A 21,001-nucleotide genomic window follows, 5' to 3' on the forward strand; every position below is an offset into this window, starting at 1 on the left:
TCAGTGATGTTGACGACGAAAGCTTAATTTATTCAATGTTTAGTCTAACACGAGACAAGTGAGTTGTTAAACCTTACCTTGTGTGCACCACTGCTGTTTGTCTGTGTAGTGCACAGAACACACAGCGAGATGTGTTTGAGGCATTTTTGTGCGCCATATTTTATAACATCTGAGAGGGTTGAGCATTGTCATCACCTCATACGGCATATCTCATCGTGGCAGAAGTAACAAACTTGTGTTGCATTACGGGGCTGTACGTGCCAAAACCACAATGGCACGCCGTAGTGGCCGATCCCGGGTTAATTTTGACACCGTGATGTTTTTGAGCGTGTCGCAAAATGTAAGTGCGCATGTGTTTTCTATTTCGTCCTCGTGGAAATGCGGTACCCGGGCTCTGGATCAAAACCGCGACCTCTAGCAATACCATAGCTGCAAAGCTACCGCGGCGGGAACAGAAGTGTTGATTTGTCGGTAGACCGCTTCCGTAGTGTCGCCTGAACCATGTTATGCGCTTTCATTATTGCAGATATGTTTCTGCACGCCCTGTGTAATTTGTCCGCTTGACATATTTGCATGGTGTTTATTTTTGAGAAATAGAAGGAGCGTACTGTACCGTACCTTTAACTCAAGCTTATCCAGTTGCCCCACAACTGCTGTCGTATAGTGGTAGAGTTTCCTTGCCTTCTCACGTAACCTCCTCTCCCCGCCCATCTTGTACGGGAACTACCTCTTCTCCTCCCTCCTCTATACGTTCTACGTCCCCTCTCGACTCGCACATTAGTAAAAAGGGAAGGGCTGCAGTTTCTGCAATGTTTTTGAGGGGGGTCACGAATAATTGCAGCTGTCAAGAGGATAAAGTGGCGACGCCCAGAGAGCTCCTGAACGTATTGTGAACATTCGATGTGGTCGGGTCGAAACGAGTTTCTCGCGTCGCCTTTCCTGTCTGACTCGCTTCTGTCATGTGCACGCATGCTCTGAACCACCCTCTGACGAGGTGTGCCAGACGGCGGCAGCGGCAGCAGCAGCAGCAGCAGTCATTCATCATGCTCTTGTCTGGTACGTCCTTAGATTAGGATGTGGTCCATATATACAACTGCAGGTACTGTTACCGACCGAATGGCGTTGCGACGGTACATATATTTGATGTGGCCTCATCCAGCGGAATTTAATGGAACCCAGAATTTGCGCCGAGTGTCGAAAAGTAAGACGCGCCAACCATTTGCGCCTGGATTCCCTCGCGTTTTGGCAGTTAGGAAAGTTCACGCTTCAAGTTAGCGTTTATGTGTCGCGGACCAAGACACAATCTGAGTTGTCCGTTCTTTTTAGGTAAATTGACAAGACCAGTCACCCAATCTGTCGGTTCTTGAACACATCGCATAATCCCCGCTGCAACTAGGCGGACCATTTCCTTTTGTAATGGGTCTCTCAGTGCAAGAGGCACGCGTCTCGCTGGCTGCATAACGGGTTGCGCTCCCTCACGTAGTACCATATTGTACAGTCGTTTCACACATTCCATACATTGCAACACCTTGGAGAATTCCGTCAGGAATGCTGCCTTTTGCAATGGCTCTGTCGAAACCTCCAATACCCTGTTGATGATACCAAGTTTTATGCGAAGCATATTACTAGAGCTCAACCCAGCTCCTCAGGCGCGGCGGTGTCGCCTTCAATACCACGTGACACCGTGACGTCACGACAGAGGAGAAACGGGGCTCCAACTCGCGCTGTCGCTCGCGGCGTCGCCTTCAAGGCTGACCACGTGACACCGTGACGTCACTACAGATGAGAAACGGGGCTCCAACCAACACCCTCTGAATATTGAGAGGGTGTTGCTCCAACTCGCGCCGTCGCTCGCGGCGTCGCGGCGGTATATAAGCAGCTGCGCTTGTTTCTAAGGTGGCTTTGGCTCAACTCTTGCAAGATGGGCTGGGTGGGAATCGAACCAGGGTCTCCGGAGTGTGAGACGGAGACGCTACCACTGAGCCACGAGTACGATGCTTCAAAGCGGTACAAAAGCGCCTCTAGTGAAAGCGGTGTTGCCTTAGAAACGAGCTTCGTTGCCGCGCCGAACGCTGCGTTGCTCGACGCTCACCGCGTCCAATGCGGGGCGCGTGGTCGCTGCTCCGTAGCCCATTGTCTAAGGGGGTCGACGGGAACGCTGTCGCGTTCCACTCTTGAAGGTGAAACAGAGTAACGCATGAGTTGTTTCTTCATCTAGCCGAACCAAATATTGCCAAGCAACAGCAGTTCACCAGGCTAAACAGTGGTTCAACAACTAAAATAAAGGCTAGTATGCTTCGCATCCTGGGCTTAACCTTAGCTAAGCCACAGCCATTTTTTTCGCAAGCGTCAAGGCCAAGTATTGCATTACCGTTGTGTTTCTTGATGAGGAAGAATTTGAGCAGTGCCTTGCGTTCCTTCCACATAGTGCTCACTGTTACGGTACCCACGTGTTCAATGGCGTTACCACTGTAACCCCACAGGATCGCGTTGCTCGAGTTATTCATCGCAGTTTTGAGGTTCCGACCTAACTTAGAGGAAGTAGATTCGCTTGAGCTCCTGTATCGACTGTGACATGTGTCACTTTACCTTCAAGCCACACAGGTTCAGTCCAGTTCCGACAAGCCCCAGCTCGCGTCTGAGATCCAGTATTTCAAGCTCCTCGACGACGGGTAACTGCGCGTTCTCTTCCTCAGAAACTTCTCACACTTGGCGACAGCAGGTCACGAAATAATTTTTCTTACCACAGCTCGAGCATGTCTTTCCAAATGCTGGGCATGCGTTGTTGCGGTGTGCTAGCTTTCCACTCCTACACGATGCGCTGACGCTTTTGCCTAGAGGCGAACGCTGGCGTCCCTTGTCAATCCCGCACGACGCGCTGAAGTTCATACCCCTAGCCCATCCGACTAGTTCACGCGTTTGTACTAAGTAGGGTCACATAGAGCCTGCCGTATCAAGAGCTCAGCCCTAGCGAAACAAAAGAAGTGAACGTGATTATACGTATGGCGTAAAAAGCGGCGCTGGGACTCCTGCCCAGCATATCCAACGAGAGACTACAAGCACTCGGACTTCACAATACTTTCGAGCAGCTCAGGGCAGCGACTATGCATGGGCAAAAAGGACGCCTCGACCGCTCAAAGGTAGGGAAACGGGTCCTCGCGGACTTAAATTTCCCTATCCGGCCCCATTACTTTGAGGAGGACCTCGTTTCTGTCCCCGAGACTTTACGAGAACAACTGATTGTTTCCCCAATTCCGAGGAACATGAATCCACTCTACCATTACTCAAGTATTATTGCACAACGAAAAAGACACGGACGTAAGAGAAGGAGACACTCCAAGCGCAAACTTTTACCCAAATTTATTGTACCACTGAATCGGTTTTATACATGTGAAGCAGTTTAGACCGCGCATGCGCGTAAATGAAAACGAACTGCGCATTCTCGTAACATAGTTATGAGTCATGTTTACTTACTTCTCTTACGGCCGTGTCCTTTTTGTTGCGCAATAAGTTTTGGATTACCAACTTGCCCGCAATGTTCTACCATGGCGCAAGATGCGCGGCTAGGGCGTGACAATTAACTAAAAAGTTCGGCGGGTACCATGACGTCATCTACACGGACGTCGCAAAGTCCGACCACGGTCACGTTCTAACGGCAGTCAACCAATGCACACACTAAAGCATCCAAATCTCGGCCTCAGTGCGCACCCTTTGCACGAGCACAGCTGAAGCATCTGCAATAGCTCTAGCAATTACACAAGCAGACGCTAGCGGGAACTCGATAGCGGTCCTGACAGACGCGCAAGCGGCGTGCCGGATGTTCATACACATACGTCTACCGCGCATAACCCTCAAGCTACTAGGTGAAACACTCCGCGCATGACACAGCATTACATGGTGTCCGGGACAACCGGTAGTCCCAGGAAACCAACGGGCGAACGTACTCGCTCGCCAACTAGCGAACCGAGCAGACGACGTCCCGAGTAAAATGTCAAAGAACCAGGGGCGTAGCCGGGGGGGGGGGGGGGGGAGGGGGGCTCATGGAGATTCAGCCTCCCCTCCCCCGACATTTTTCCGTGCTGTCAGTGCACCGCCGACCAAAGCAACCCGCGGCGCCGGAAATCATTCTAGATTTTGTCTAGAATGTCTTTATCATGCTCGAAAAGACATTTCACCGCGAAAATTGCAAACTCGGGCTGGATTTCGTGGCAACGCCCATGCACCGGGAGTCACATAACGCAAGCAGCCCCATCCGAGCACAAAGTTTCAATGGCGTTTTGATGACAAACGGGCTCACCGCGGCATCTCGCGGAGGCCGCGGAATCTACGGAGCGCATGGATATCAATTAGTAAACTTTATGGGTGTAAATCTCATAAACTTTTGATGTGAAATGTGCACTGACATTTTCAAAGTAATGCTTTAGATTTTCAATTGAGGAACTTTGTGGGTCTAATGCTGTTATAAACATTTGACACCAAAGGTGCATTGACTTTTCTAAAGTCTTGCATTGGAACATACAACGGGAGAAGCCAAATCAACACACTATTAGACAAATTGACAAAGCACGCAGCGAGGTCTGATGAGACGAAGCGTTGTGGTGGTTCATTTGTGCCGTCATGTCACATAAAAAAATATCAATTTTTTTTCACCTATACGCCAAAGCATCCATGTTAAGACACTGAACCATCCAAGGTAACTACGTTCTTATTTATTTTTCGTACTTTGACTTTTATTCGCGAGGACACATTGAGCGTCCTCAAATTTTTTGGTCTTGCTACCCTTCCCGCCGGCTGCCAGAGCCAGCAAGAGCGCATATGTTTTTCTCGTGTTGCCCTGACCACCGCGCGGCGCACTTCGGTGCGTGTTAGGTTTGCTCTGGCCGAGTGTATTTTTGCCTGGCAGAGGTTTACACACTTTCTGGCTAGCAGACGAGAAAAAGAAACAATGGTCGCTCGCCGCCATCACTGTGGGGACTCAACGGATTGCATCGCGTTCGCTTGAGGGCAACCTCTCCGGAAAGTCTTGGCTCGCCGGGGTAGGATACCGAGCAGTATGCGTACGGTTCTCTGTGAACCAAGCGTCTCAAGTGTTTTTCGATATTCCTTCGGTAGCCACATTAGGTGCGCAAAGTAGGTATTCAATTGCGGCCAACATGCTTTCCTATGCGTTTTTTTAATTTCGGTGCCCCCACCCCACAAAAGGAAAAAATGCATTGTTGCGGCGCAGCGAATTGTTGCATGGAGAACGTTCGATTTTGTTACTTATTCCTTTGCGGAAACTATTGGGCCGCGGGACGCTTTAGTTGCCGGATACTCTTATTATATATTGCGATAGCAATTATATGGACACTCCAAGCGCATTCCTGCTGTCACCGTCGCCCTCATGTTTCGTATAAAGTCCAAGGGCGATAACATCGTTAACCAGCACCGCATGCTGTATGTGCGAGTGAAAGCGTATGGGAGGGGGGGGGGGGGGCTGGAATGGGTGAGCCGACGATGGTGACTCAGTCTTGTGTGCGCAAAGGAGAAAAGCGGAGAGCAAGTTAGTCATCTTCCGTCGCGCGCGATACGTCGGGGGAAGTGGATGGAATGGGGGCGGTATCTAGGGTTCTGTGAATCCGTGATTGCACAACATGTTTATTTGCTTCGTTTGACGCATTATACACTGACTTTTTCTTAGATACGTACATTTATTGGAGACTTATACGTACATTTAAATATGTTGGGAGATTTTGTGTATACGTGCAGTGAACTTTGTTTCCAGTGACACTTTCTTGCATTTTATCAAGCTCTATCTTCGCATTTGTATATCCCATTGTATCTTCGCATTTCTAATGTACGAGGGCTAGCCAAATGAAAGTGAGCCTACCCACCCAGCGAAATAATGGTTGGGTTCATTATCTGCGAGGCATGTGCGTAGAAGAGAGGGATGTCTCATTTACAAAAGTGACACGCAGGTGTGATGATAAAGGTTCTGTAATGCTCTCGCACATTCGGTTGAACAGGGTTGCGTGACATATAGGAAACTCCAAAAGTTGAACAGCGTAGTGCCGTGAAGTTTTTGACTACTGAAGGTATTTCGTAAAAAGAAATTAGTCGCCGTATGACCGCCGTGTACGTTGAACATCGCATTTCATTGGCCACTGTGAAGCGTTGGAGCAAACGATTCAAAGGAGGACGTGAAAGTTGCACAGACGATCTAAGACGGGACTAAAGCCATCGTGAAATCACCCTTAACAATATTGCAAAAGTTGACGAGGTGATGAAACAAGAATGGAGGATAAGCATCGATGAACTGGCAGAGCATCTGAACATCAGTCACGATTCGGTTCACGCCATAATTCATGAACATCTCTGTCATCGGCTTTTGTGCGCGCAATGGGTGCCCAAGATTTTGAAACACCGCCAGAAGGCGGAGAAGTTCGGCGCTGCCTTGACTGATCTGATCCGGTATCACAATGAGGGTGACGACTTTTTGTCCGCAGTTGGGATCGGGGGCGAACCATGGTACCACTACTACGAGCCTGAAACACGACGGCAAAGCTTACAGTGGAGACATTCAAATTCACCACGCCCAAAGAAAGCAAAGGCCATCATTTCCGCCGGACAGGTGTTGTTGACTTTTTTTTTTCGATCGTCAGGGACCATTACAGATAAAATTTGCTAAGTCTTGAGAGATTATCAATTGTTTCCGATACTGTGAAACGCCGGAGCGGCTGCGTGTTGCAATCAAGAGGAAACTATGTGAAAAATTCACGAATGTGGTCATCTTGTTCCGCGACAATGCCTGTCCCCACATCGCTGATGTATTTAATACAAAACTGGCAACGTTCAAGTGGGAAACGCTGCAACATCCGCCACACAGCCCAGACCTGTCGCCTTGCGACATCCACATTTTGGGGCAACAGAAAAAAAAAAAAAAAAGCTCAAGGGAACCACATTCGTGCCGGACGATGACGTGAAAGAGTCAGTTGCAGACTTTTTGAAGCAGCAACCCAAGGAATTCTATGGGACCGGAATCACGCGACTCCTTAGTCAATGTGACAAATGTCTAAATGCTCATGGAGACTACTTTTAAATAAAGTACCCCGTTTGTCATATATTCGCATTGGCTCACTTTCATTTGACTCGCCTTTGTATATATTGTAGAACTCCTGCTTTTTATAGGTGTTCTCTGTTGCGACTATAATTTCGGTGTAATTACTCACGATACATGACCGGTGACAACTGCTCCTGCGTAATACATTGGAACAAATGCCAGCGTCATTGATATTTTGCACTGGCCGTTGCATAGGTACATGAATGTAAACACGGTTCTTGAATGGCAAAGTTCCTTAACATATTGTCCTCAACTTGTTCATTTCATGGCCTTTACATTTTTCATATCAGCGGCATGCACTGCTTTGCTGGTTTCGAACTGATATAGTTCTAAAGTTCGTGTGATATTTTCTTTACTTGTTAAATAGACAAAAAAGATGGAAGCATTGATATCACTTATTTTGGACACAATTTTTGGCACATAGGAGTATATTCTTTCACGAATATATATCTTACTTGTTCTTACGATGCGTAGCGTTCAAGAATTCGTTTGCAGCATCTTTGGCAATTGCAATGCAATTATTATTCATCTATTTGATCCCTCGACAAATTGTTTAAAAGGAATCTTTATCTCGGGCCCCAATCCGACACGGCCTATTCAAATACATGTAAAACGCAGAAACGCTTTTCTGAGATAACCTCTGGATCACTTTTAATGAAATTTGTTGCGTTTGAGAGAGGAAGTTAAATTGTGTTGTCTGTTGGTAGCGAAATCTCGATTTAGAGCCTGAATTTTGTTGAAAATATTTCGAAAAATTTGAAAGTTCGAAAAAAGGAGGAGCATGACGTTTACAAACTAACAGCTCTGTATCAAGAACAGATATGGCAGTTCTATCAACGGCATCTATTATAACAGTCAAAGCAGACAAATTTGGTATGTCAATTTGTATCTTACGTGAATTGGTTGCTTTGTGTACAAAAGTTCTGCAAAAGCCGTGTTTCCATAATACTAAATTTTTAGATTCATGTGTAACATACCAATTTTGTCCGCTGTAGATGTGCTAGTAGATGAAATTCACAGAATTGTGATATCAGTTTTCATTGTTGAGTGACAAGTTTTAAACTTGATAGTTTCGTTTTCTGAAAATTTGCGATATTGGCCAATTTTTAATCAAATATTTACGACCTAAATGAAAAATTCGGAACCAGCAGTCACTAGAGCCCCCCCCCCCCACACACACACAAAAGTTTTTTTTTCTTTTAAATGCAACAAACTTCGTCAAATTTGGTGCAGTGGTTGCCGAGAAAAACGAATTCCCCTTCTACATGTATTTAGATAGGCGTACCGGAGCTAAAGCTTCCTCTTAAGGAGGATGCCGAGCTGCAACGTAAGCATACCCCCCCCCCCCCCCCCCCCCGAACGAAATTTCTGGCTACGCCACTGCGAAGGACCACACCCCGCTCGACATCCTGGAGCACCAGCGTCCCAAACGACATATCTACGCGTTTCCGCATCCGCAACTCGCAGTACGAGACGCTCGGATACATGGAAATATTCAGACTCACACCTTTCCGCACTTGTGACTGTGGCACACATTGTGGACAATTGTGTATGCTGGTCAATAATGTCCCTGGTGCGGGGCGCGGCCGTCTCTTCCCCACATTATGTGGGAATGTGTATATGGCCCACCGAACATAAGCTCTCCCATGATACTGACCTCACTCCGGTAGCTTTGGGAGGCCGTCCTCGTTCGAGCTGACTGCAGACCCAGAATGGTCTCTTAGACCAGGCTTAGCGTACAGGAACGGCCACTGGAGTCCTGGACTAGAGACCCACCCTTCCCGCTCCCTTATCGTTCCTATCTGTTAAATAGTTTTTCAATTAATCAAAAGTCGTGCCCTTAGACGCGCTGTGGCGTCCCGTGTCAATCCTCGCCACTGTCTTGCGGGTTTCTTCGAGCCCTGCCACTTCATTTCACGTCTCTTGCTCCACTTTGGCCACAGTTTTCTGCGTTTTCTCGAACATTTCATCCTGTTTCTTCGCCATCTCTTCCGCTCGACGCATGAGAACCGCTCACGTCAACGGCAGATCTTGCTCCCGAAGAATTCCCTGACGCAGTTTCAGGTCGGCAATCCCATAGACAATCTGCTCCCGCAGGAGTCAGTCCTTTAGCTGGGAGAACTGGCACAATTGGATCTCTGACTGCAGGTCTTCCAAGAACTGCTCGAACGGTTCACCTTCTTGCTGAACAACCATGCGGAAAACGCAGCGTTCGTAGGTTTCGTTCTTTTTTGGCATACACTAATCTTCAAACGTTTTTACGATTGCGTCATACGTAGCTTTCAACGTGTCTTCATGTGTTATACACATCCTGAGCTTCCTCACCAGAAACAGGGAGAAGCAAGGATATCTTCTGAGCGCCCATCAGCACTTTCTCTCGTATTGAGAAACAACTCGAATCGCTGGCGAAAGCGCCTCTAGTTCTCCGCGACGTTATTCCGCGGGCCTGATTTTGTGGCCTGACTGCCGAAAAAAAATCACCGGACCACTTCTGACACCATGCATCGACGCACGCAAGATGGCGAATGATTTTTATTATCTTCCACAAAATCGAGTTTCATACAATAATTACTAGAGGATACTCTGGTGCTAGTGTCTACCGGAGCTGCAATTGGAGTGGTTGTACCAGCATGGAAATCATAGGAAGCACATGGATTTGGCGAAACTTCGTCCTTCTAGCGGCTTTGTGAAGGTAATTTTCAACAATGTACTCTGTAAAAGTAATCAAATTGACATTATTAAAATTGTCCGATGGCAGGATTCGAGCGCAGGTACTCAAGCATAGAAGCCGGATATCGAAATCATTAAGCCATGGACGCACGTATCGACAAGCGATGTGAAACGCCCTCATGAATTTGTCGCGGACATGCCAGTGCCTTGTGACGCTTGGCGCGTGTCGATTTGGCCACCTGAACAACCTCCATCATTGAAATTAGTAGCGATTGTGTGTGTTCGCGGCATCCTCTGCACTTCTAAGAGTATAGATTTTTCTGAAATTTACCACAACAAGATTTGTAAAGCGTAATATACAAAGCCACGAGAACGTCTGAATCCACAATCACGAAGATCAGACAAAACCATGTACTTCACATCATTCCCATGGTAGGACAACGACTGCAGCGTCAGAGTTCTCTCTAGAATATTGTAAGGAACACTATGTTCCACATCCGGGCTCGCAGGCAACCAGGGCTGCCAGCCGAGAGTGGGGGATGCAGCTATGTCCAACTATATGCACACGATACAGGGTCCCCTGTGAGTAATTGACCTAGGCAAACGTATTTCTTCGCAGACGCCAGAGGCTGACTAGGCGATCTTGTTCTTTTGCCAGGCTATGGATTATTATCTTTGTCTTCTGTATATTAATCTTCAACCCCACTCTTACGCTCTCTACGTTAAGGTCATCAGTCATTTGTTGTAACTCGTCGCTAGTGTTGTTGAACCGGACAATAAGAAAGGGGGTTAACCGAGGGGCCATATTTTTATTAATAATATCATGAGAAGCCAAAAAACAAAGACACCAAGGACAACGTGGGATCGTTCCCCACCTGCGGCAAGTTGTTTTTTCATCATCTTTCATTGCCACTATTAATAATTTCTTCCCAAGAAAGTGGATGGGGAACGGCGCCGCGGTAGCTCAATCGGTTAGAACGTCGCACGCGAAATGCGAAGACGTGGGATCGTTCCCCACCTGCGGCAAGTTTTTCTTTCATCCACTTTCATTACCATTTTTTTACAATTTCTTTAATTCTATTAGTAAATACAAGTAATTTCCCTTATGTTGTCCTTGGTATCTTTGTTGGCTTCTCGAGATATGAACAGGACAATGTCATCTTCAAGCCGATGGTTGCTGAGCTATTTCCCGTCTGTCCTTAAATGCCTTCCCAATTTAGTAACCTCAATACTTCTTCCAAGCACGCTGTGAGTAGCATTATACAGATTGCGTCTCCTTGTCTGACCCCTTTCTTTATAGGTATCTTCTTACTTTTCTTGCGGAGAATTAGGGTAGCTGTAGAATCTTTGTAGATATTGTCGCGATGCAGAACAGGGCGTGCAAGCAAGAGACGATGACGAAGAAGTGTTGTTGCTGGGGGCGCTTCGGCCGCCATGTTCTAGTATCAGCTGGTGGCTTCAGCATTCGCCTTGTATAGACAACATTCGTGCTTGTCTCCACCTCGCAACAATATCTTCCAAGATATTTACGGAAGCCTCCTGTATTGCTTGATTACGTAATGCATCTAAGACTGCTGGTTTTTCTACTGAATTAAATGCCTTTTCGTAACATATGAAAGCCATGTTGAGAGGCTGATTTTACTCTGCAGATTTCTCGATCACCTGATTAATTACATGAATGTGATCCATTGTACAGTATTTCTTCCTAAAGCCAGCCTGTTCCCTTGCTTGACTAAAGTGTTGCCCTTCTGCTACTGGAAATTATCTTGGTGAATATTGTATACGACACTGGAAGTAAGGTAATGGCCTGTCATTTCTTAATTCTTTAACGTCTTTCTTCCTGTGGATAAGTATAATGTTGGCATTCTTCCATTTCTCTGGGACCCCTGAATTTGTCAGACATTTCGTATAAAGGTCCGCAACCTTTTGAAGCATGATGTCTCCTCCATCTTTGATTAAATCGACTGTTACCCCCATCTTCTCCTGCCGCGTTTTCTCGTCTCATGTCTTCTAAGGCCCTTCTAACTTCATCGGAACGTATTGAAGAAGCCTCTGTAACCTGTTCATTACTACTTTCAACGGAGATGTCCTGGCTGCTCAGAGTATTGTGCAGGTTAATATAGAATTATTCCGCAGCGTTTACAATATCTTTGAAATTGCTGCTGATATTACCCTGCTTATCTTTCAGAGAATACATCTTGGCTTGTCCTATGCCAAGTTTTTCTTCCTACTAATTTCATGCTGCGCCCATTTCTTATTGCTTCCTCAGTCTTTCTTACGTGGTAATATTCAGTATCCTTTACTTTCGCCTTGTAGATCAGCTTTGACAATTCCACGAATTCTATCTGATCTCTTGAGTTGGACAGTTTTATTCTTTGTCATTTCTTTATTAGGTCCTTCGTTTATTGGGCGAGCTTACCTACTGGTTGCCTCGGTTCGTTGCCCCCCACATCAATTGCTGCTTCTGAAGGCAGTCTAAACGGTTTCATTCATTACCTCTATGTCATCTACATCTCGCTGTTCTAAGGCTGCAAATACCAGCCTGAATTTGTCGGATTTTATCCTTACTGCGTCTACGTTGGCCTGTTTCTTCTTGACCAATTTTACTGCATCTTGAAATTGAGGTGAATCCTAGACATCACTAACCTATAATCACTGCACTTTACCGTACCTAACACTTCTATATCCTGCACTATGCTGGGATCGGCAAAAAGTATGAAATCGATTTCCTTCTATGTTTCACCGCTAGGGAATTTCCAGGTCCACTTTTTGCTGCTACACATTCTGATGAAGGTGTTCATTATTCATAGCTTATTCCCTTACGCCAATTCTACCGACATCTCTCCTCTAGTGTTTCAAGAACCAACGCCGTAGTTGCCAACTGCTTGTTCACTAGCCTGCCTTTTGCCCACTTTTGCGTTCAAGTCGCCCCCTACTACTGTATACTGAGTTTGCTCTTTTCTCATGGCTAACTCCACATATTTATAAACCTGATCTCTTTCATCATCACCATGACTGGAGGTTGGGGCGTAGGCTTGTACCACCTTTAATGTATACCTCTTGTTAAGTTTTATTATGACTATTGATTACCCTCTCATTAATGCTGTAGAATTCGACAGTGTTGCCCGCTATGTCCTTATGTATTAGCAATGCTGTCCCGTATAACCTACTATCTGGGAGTCCTCTATAGCAGAGGACGTGGCCGTTAAGTCAGCACTGTATAAGCCTCACCAGTTCTTTTAACCTCACTAAGGGTAATGATATCCCAAACAATGCCTGATAGTTCCTCAAAGAATCCTGCTCAGTGGGCCTCTCTCGAAAGAGTTCGGGCGTTAAAGGTGGCAAGGATCAGTTTCCATTGGCTGCCTGTCCGGATACAGAGATTCTTAACACCCTCTGCTGCGTTACAGGTCTGACCGCCGCCTTGGTCTGGTGCTCCGCAGATGCTGGGGACTGAGGGCCATAGGTTAATTGTAGGAATCATGAGGGAGGTAGTAGCCGAATACTGCACCAGGGAGGCCAATTCTTGTGCTGGTGAAGGAGTGTCCTTGTTGAAGCTTAGTGGCCCTTCCTACTTGGATCAGTATAGCCCCACTGGTTCTCGGCGTCTTAGCCGGTGTCAGGCACCACTCCAAGCCTGGAGATCTTAGAGTACAGGAGGTGATGAATTCAAGATTACCACATTCAGATTAAAAAAAAAAAAACTCGTGGATTCGAACTTCTGACTAAGAAAACCGAGAATACAAGTTAGCTCAGTCAAATAACCCTGCAAGCTGTGAAACTGTCTGACGGCGGAAAAAATCGCCGCAGAGGATATTACATGGCTAAAAACTCCCTTGATTGATCCGCGATAGATGTGTTTTGCTGGTTAACACAATACAGAATGATTTGTAAGCTGTTCTGACCTCGTAGTTCCGGAATCTCACGTATGCAGGCGGACCTGAACTCTGCTAGGTACACGAGGGGTTTCGACGACCTCTGACAGCACTTAAAACGAGAAGGGGCGAAAGAATGGTGGAACAGGTCGCTTCTATCACCGTAAAGGAGACGTGAGACGGGGTACTCCCATCTTGTGCTTTGTGGAAGGCCTAACCATCGAGAGTGGATAAGCTGCACTGTCAAATACATATACGTATACCGCTACTTGCGTTTCTTAGGATACGATTAATGTTATACATATATATATATACATATATATATATATATATATATATATATATATATATATATATATATATATATATATATATATATATATATATACATATTGTATGTAGAGTAGGAATCACGCCAGCACCCTAGGAATACATTCAAAGAGTACGACGTACATGGGTAGTGCACAGTATATTGCTGACGTTTTGGCTGGTGGTCCTGCATTTGTCAAAGCGAAAAATATCACACTAAATTTCATTTCAGTGTATTTCCATACATACATACATACATACATACATACATACATACATACATACATACATACATACATACATACATACGTACATAAACACATACATACATGCATACATGGAAGTTTGCGGATATGTTTTGGAATATTGCAAGGAAAATGGTCGCAACTTTGAATTTTCAGGCATCCTTTTGCAAGGTACGGGACATCACTGAATGCGTGTGTGTCCTTGCGTGCGTGCGGGCTCTGTCGCACATTTGTGACTCAAATAAAAAAAAAAACTGCGTGCAAATCACTGATATGCGCCCGGGTGCAGGACTGGTATGCTCGTATGCTCGCATGGACCAAGGCCGCAAGGTATCGCTTTTTATAGCCGACGACTTGTGCGGGAGAGAAATCTGTGCAGACTTGATAAACCCTTCGACGCCCTTTGCGCTGTGTGCGAGCTTCACTTCGAGCCTCATTTCATCGTGAGAGACTATGTGCACATAATTAACGGAACAGAAGTTCGAATGCCAAGAGGCAAACGAACTCCTCGACCTGGCGCGGTGCAGACTATTTTGCCGAATGTGCCGTCATATAGGGAACGTCGAATGTTAAACGCATGTTTCAAGAGGCAGAATTACCTTTAGGCCAACTCCGATTGTATTTTCGAATGCACAACAAACACACATGTGACAATTGCTGCACTGATTTGAATGAAATATGTGTTGCATTTAAGAGAGAAAGTGGAATGAATGAATTCTGGGGTTTTAGGTGCCAAAACCATGATTTGATTATGAGGCACGCCGTAGTGAGGGATTTCAGATTAATTTTGACCACCAGGGGATCTTTAATGTGCCCCCAATGCACTGGACACGCGCGTTTTTGCCTTTCGACCGCATCGAAATGCGGCCGCCGCGAAGGGAGAATGTTGAATTAAAGCAGCTGTGAGTACATATTTTTGATTTCAGGCGCTGTACTCTCGACATAAACCACCAAAATATAGTGCGATAGATAAAAATCCCCGCGCCTTTCAGTCCGTTGATATGGTCAAAGAGCAAAGCTGTGTTAGATACACCAACTGTTGCACCATGCAAATCAAACTTTGCAATCAGTCTATATTGTAAATCTTTTGTTTCTCCCTTCTTTAACTTCATTTTCGCTTTTGCGTGCTTCGCGTGGTGAGCATTCTTTAGGAGTGCTTTCTTTTGTTTGCGGCATCCCTGGCATTTCTGGCGCGCAGCTACGACGGCGAGCCAGTTCACGAGCAGCCAATCCTCGCTCACGCAGTAGGCAGCATCTTGCTCACGCACTACTCGTGGTCTTGCCATAGTTGTAGCTGGGATGGAATGTGGAACCGTTAATCTAGAGCTCCGTATATTGGGCGCAAGGTCCACCACTGGATATACGGGCGCCGCAATCGTTTTGACTATTGGTTGGACTGGTTTGACGATTGACGTGGCTGCCGGCAGCCACGCGCTCCTATAGTAGCGCGTTTCAATCGCTGGGCACTGTTCGTTGGCCGCGAACCCCCAGCATAACATTTGTTTCTTTCGCGGCAGGGTGGAATCAATCGTCGATAAATTCGATGCCGATCTGGCTCGATCGCCGAAACTGCACCGTGTCACAACCGTATAACGTTCGCGTATAAGATAGCATTCTCACAGGGGGAGATGGGTCACTCTAACCCCTTTCCCCGCGCAGAGCCCTTCCCTTCCTCTCCCGATAGGTCACGTGGCCCCTTTTTAGCCAAGTCCGACAACGACGGCACAGGGTCCGCATAAACAGCTTCGCTGTAAAAAATCACGCAGAAACTCCTCTGGCAGTTGTCTAAGTATGGTAAGCGCTGTGCAACTTGCTCATCTCCACACAGCCCGGTGTCATTATCAATGTTACGAAACTTGATTCGACCAAAATAAACCTCTATCAACTCTTTATCGGACGTTATCAGCCTTCATTGCTTGTTATCAACCTTATCGAACATGATCCGACCGTTATCAATTTTTATCGGTCCTTATCAACCTCTGTGTCCAGCGAAGCATCTCGAGCGGACAAATATGTGATATTTAAATGTACATCTTAGAGGAAATATTTACAGTGTTTACGAAGGTTTTGCAATATTTATTCTGGAAATTATGCATGTATTTAAGAGCGGTGTATAATACATCAATTTCGTGCACTGTATGTGTCCCAGTAGATTATTGCAGTATAAATATTTGTAATATTGTTGTATAGTAATGAATTGAACATGACGGTTCCCTTCTTTTTCAGTATCAAGATAATTGTACGAAAAAGATTGACAGTATTAATAAATATTGCGCTCCCTACAGTTTCATCAATTGAAAGCTTTTTTTTTTTTCAAAATGCAACAAATACCATCAAAAACGGTCCAGTGGATGCCGATCGAGCAAGTTGATCTTTCTTTTCGTATGCATTTAGGTAGGAGGTAAGTGTAAGCTTCCCACAGTGCGGATAAGGATTCCGATAACTGACAAGAACCACCAACTGCCTACGGCGGAATTGCCACTAAATTTAAAAAAATATTATACAGTCATTACAACACTGTTCACACGCTCCGCTAAGCTCATTAGAATGCTCTTTGTACAGGGAATGTCATAGTAAACGGGAAATAAAATTAATGACGGACACTGATCGCTCCAATGGTGACGTTTGATCAAACTTACAACAGCAGGTTAAAAATACGGTTTACTAGAATAACGTTATCGTCGCGCTTAACCACAGCCAGTCATGTTACAATAATTTTGTGCGTCATAAAAAAAAAAAACATCTCTGAGCGTGACAGTTGCTCGCCCGGCGCAGATAAGTTGTAGCCGGGACGGTAATGTAGTTCAGTTACGATGAAACATCAATTTTTACGTTCCTTTTGCGTAAAGTCGTTTCTACAAAAGCACCGGCAAGCAGACGCCTGCGAGGACGGGCGACGCTTTCAAAAGTGGTCGACTACAGCACCGCCGTTGCTTTTAAGGTCCCCTCAACGGTAGCTGGTCGCGCGACTCAGATGTGTTATAGTAACCCGGTTTTTGGCTATACGTTCGACAACGTGCTGACAACATGCTAGGTTGTCAGACGACGACTCACATTATGCTGACGACCACTGTAAAAGACTAGAGGTGACTTTGGCGCGCGACGGACATTCATGTGTAGCACCCGCCGAGACCGCTAAGGCCGCCGCTCTCGGCCCGCGTCTTGGTGCCTAATGCGGAACGCGAGGAGAAGATGGGCGGCGCGTGCTCGACGTGCGAGCAGGACACGAGAAGTTCGGTTCTCCCGCCGCGTACGCCGGTCCTCCTCTTGTTCTGGCGCTCCGCTGCATTCGCCATCGGTTACCGAGAATGCTTATCCGGAACTTTCTCGAATGTTGTCGCCGATTCTATGGCAAAACAATTTTTTCGTTCATCAGATTGCACGCGCGACGCAAATAGTCGTGCACGTTCTAGAATCCGAGCGAGCACCAGCGATTTCGTTGCTATGCACGATGACTCACGCACACGGCGATACCGTGGGCGCTGCCACGTCCGATCCCGTTGTGACCCGTAAATTGCTCGCATCAGCTGCCTCCTTGTTTACAATGGATATGCATGACGCCGGTGGGGCTCATTAAACCTCTGTTTCGGTGGATACCGTGGACGGTGGCTAGGTGGAACGACACGAAGCCTTGGCCAGAGCTTCAGGCGATATGTAAGCACTGTGGGAGGTCATTGCGGCTTGTCCAAGCGGTGCAAGCAGCGTATACGGTGCTTGCACTGTAGAAGTGGAGCTAGAAATGCGTTCCAAGCTGTTCAAACTTTCTTTTCGTGAATTAAGTCGGCATCAGTATGCCTTGCGCTTCGTTTTTCATTTGGCTAACACTTTCAAGCAGCGGCTTGCCATGTTTCTGGCCCAGTAAGGTTTCTCAGCGTGGTCACTGTTTATTTTGTGCCTAATCGCTGGTGGGTGTGTTCCGTTGCGATAGATTAGTGCTTGCTGCCCAGAACGTAACGTATATGTTTTGTGCTTTGTAATAGCTTCTAGGAAAGACGTATTATCGCTATTCATTTGCTTATTCTGTGGGTCATCCCGTTCAGCTTCGAACATTCGTGTTGTCGGCGTAGTCGCCGTCAGCCATGCTTCGGCGCATGCATTCAAGTATACGTCCATTTACTTATTCTTAAAACATTGGCGATAGGGTAGACGTAAGCATGCGTATGAGTTGGGGTGGGTGTGTGTAGATAACGCACAAGAAACTTACTGTGAGAGGCAGCGGCGCTACTCCTTTTCTCACTGTGTTACGAGCAGCATCGTCACTTATGCCGGTGTTTCGAGGTTGAAGTCCTTTCTTTGAATATTAGCGATACAACGCGTGCGGAAGAGTGAAATTTTTGATCATCGAGGAAAGCCGTGCATCACGAAAGGCCGGCAACACAGGCAGTCCTTATGCAGCAGCAGTCTGTGAACTTCGCCTCACAGATTCCTTCCATTACTTAAGATGCGATTCACTATTTTCGCAGCCAACCATTGCACACGTATTCCCTCTGCAGTTCCACACTTTGGAGCCCGAATGGAGCACAGTGCGTTAGCGAACACCCAGTTGCATTTCCAACAGCTGATCGTACAGTGGCAGCGCAGAAGCGGTAATGGTTTTGTATACTCTCGTTGAAGCAAGGTACCGCGCATCGCCGAAAGTGCCGTCTCATTTCTCTAGAGCAAACTGCTCCGCGAAAAGGGTCTATAAATAGACGACGCCCTTCACCCGGAGATCCGATTTCGACGAGTGGGCTTGCCGCTGTCATTGTGCTGTAAGGGTTCGTTCTCTTGCTGGGCGCAAGTTCTCCCAATAAATAGTTTCGTGACTTGCAGTCGGGCCACTGTGGTTCTTCACCGTCACTAAGACGTATAGTTTGCTCAGTGCACTGGAAAGCCCTGTCTGCTAACGCCGGGAACAGATTTCAGAGAACAGTACAGACAGACCTAACCTAATAGCGCCTTCACACGTTGCTAATAATACTTCTGAGCTTCTGCGTAATTCCGTAACACGTGTTACGAATAGATATCTCGAAGCTAGCGCTTGTCTCAGAATTGCTATTTCCAAAATTTCAAATGGGGCCTGAAGTCACTGTAGCTTAGTTGTAGTAAACACCTTTGCATGGTTATGATTTGTCGCGAAAGTAATATTTATCTGTAAGTAACGGATCCGAAAAGAAGATATCTTCCAAAATCGATTTCTGAGAATTGTCTTCGTTAACCTGCGGTGTAACGACAGTATAGAGAATAACGTCTAGTTCTAGTGATTAACTGCATTCCATCAGCCCCTAACACGTGGGCACTGGTGCGAAAGAGCCATCATGATTAAGACACGTAAAGCACTTTTTGTTGTGCGTAGCTTACCAATACTTCGTCATCAGCACCGTAGACATGGCTGGAGTATTTGGATATCAGGTTCTCCCAATTTCCAGCCTCGCAAGGCGCCAGGTGATTTAGTTCTGACACCATGTAGATGAATTCGCCAAAACCCTCGCCCGGGTTCGAACGCCCGATGAGCTCCGCTATCGCGACAGTCTCGGCGTTGATGATCTCCCCAGCCGCGTCTCTGGCCCAGGTGCTCTTCGGGTCCAACCCAAACGGCCCCAGGTGCCGGCGGTAGAAGGAGTTGGCGTCGGCACGGCCGCGATTGCCGAGCCACCAGAGATGCGCAGCGCTGAGGCCCACACGGAGCACGCGGTGACCCCGGTAGACCCGCGTGTCGACCAGGGACAAGTCCAGCACGCTGCCCAGATTGTAGCGGAAGAACAGCATGACCATCTTGTCCAGGGGCTCAGCGCTGGCGTAGGTGTTCGCAGTGAGGCCCACGTGCTCCATGAACTGCTTCATGAAGGCGCTGTCGTCCACTTCCCCTTTGCGGACCCCCATGCTGCAGGCTTTGTAGAGCGCGGCCGCCTTCTCGGGGGCGGTCTGTTCGCTCGGCGGGAGCTTCGCCTTCTCGAGCGTCTTGGCAAGCGACGCGTACATTTCGTCCTCCATCTGCGCGAGCATCTGGCGCGAAGGGCTCTCGTAGTTTCCGCACACGAACCGGTAGAAGTTCTCGCACGGGTCCGCGTCCGTCTTCATGATGGCCTTGAGCCTGGCGGTCGCGTCGGCGCAACGGCTGCCCTGGCACAGCGGGTCGTTCCGAGCGGCAACCGAAGAGCCGGAGTTGTCACCGTCCATGTCGCTGGGCCAGAAGGACATGTACAACCCCACTGCCGTCAGCACGCCCGCCAGCACGAGCACGACCACGGCGCACACGACGCCTTCCTTGACGTTGTCCGTCTTCTCTAGCTCTGGCGCGTCCACGCGGGTGGCCATTGAACCTGTAAACTGCGCCACGACGAGACGCGATTATTGCACTTCTCGCGAGAGCGAGTCTCACTGCAGGCCGCACAAGAATGCCCGCACGGGCATCTCGGAAATAAAGCCTCACATTTTTTATTCGTTTCAAGAAACCCCTAAAGGCCCTCATAACGAGAGTACTACATCGGGGGGGGGGGGGGGGGGGGGGGGGCAAAATTGACATGGGAAACTAGAGAACCGCGATAAATGAATAGGAAACAAGAATCAAAATGCGGTGGAACAACAACACTCAATGCAAACACAATGCGAGTCACTTGATTTGTACAAAGACGAAATCTGGCACAGGTGCCTTCTACCGTAGCCGCTCTGAATACGTTGGCCGATTGGGTTGGCCGATTGGGTTGGCCGAAATGTCATACAGAGTGTATTTTTCAGATTATACATATTTTTATAAGACGTTTGCGAACGTAGCGTTATTGCAGATTAGTTGTAAGGCGAGGCGGACATACTTTGTCACAAAT

The 21,001-nt window shown here is 47.1% G+C and overlaps 1 protein-coding gene across 1 annotated transcript in view; it reads right to left on the reverse strand.

Annotated features, from left to right (window-relative positions):
- The window catches only part of LOC129383028 (membrane metallo-endopeptidase-like 1), a 37,312-nt gene extending 16,809 nt beyond the window's left edge, over positions 1–20,503 (reverse strand). The window contains exon 1 of the mRNA XM_055067218.2: positions 19,539–20,503. Coding sequence (XP_054923193.2) covers positions 19,539–20,495 — 957 coding nt within the window. The 5' untranslated portion in view covers positions 20,496–20,503. The remainder of the gene's footprint in view (positions 1–19,538) is intronic.
- Between the last annotated feature and the right edge of the window lie 498 nt (positions 20,504–21,001).

This window comes from Dermacentor andersoni, chromosome 3 (assembly GCF_023375885.2).
Source record: "Dermacentor andersoni chromosome 3, qqDerAnde1_hic_scaffold, whole genome shotgun sequence".
Classification (NCBI taxonomy): domain Eukaryota; kingdom Metazoa; phylum Arthropoda; class Arachnida; order Ixodida; family Ixodidae; genus Dermacentor; species Dermacentor andersoni.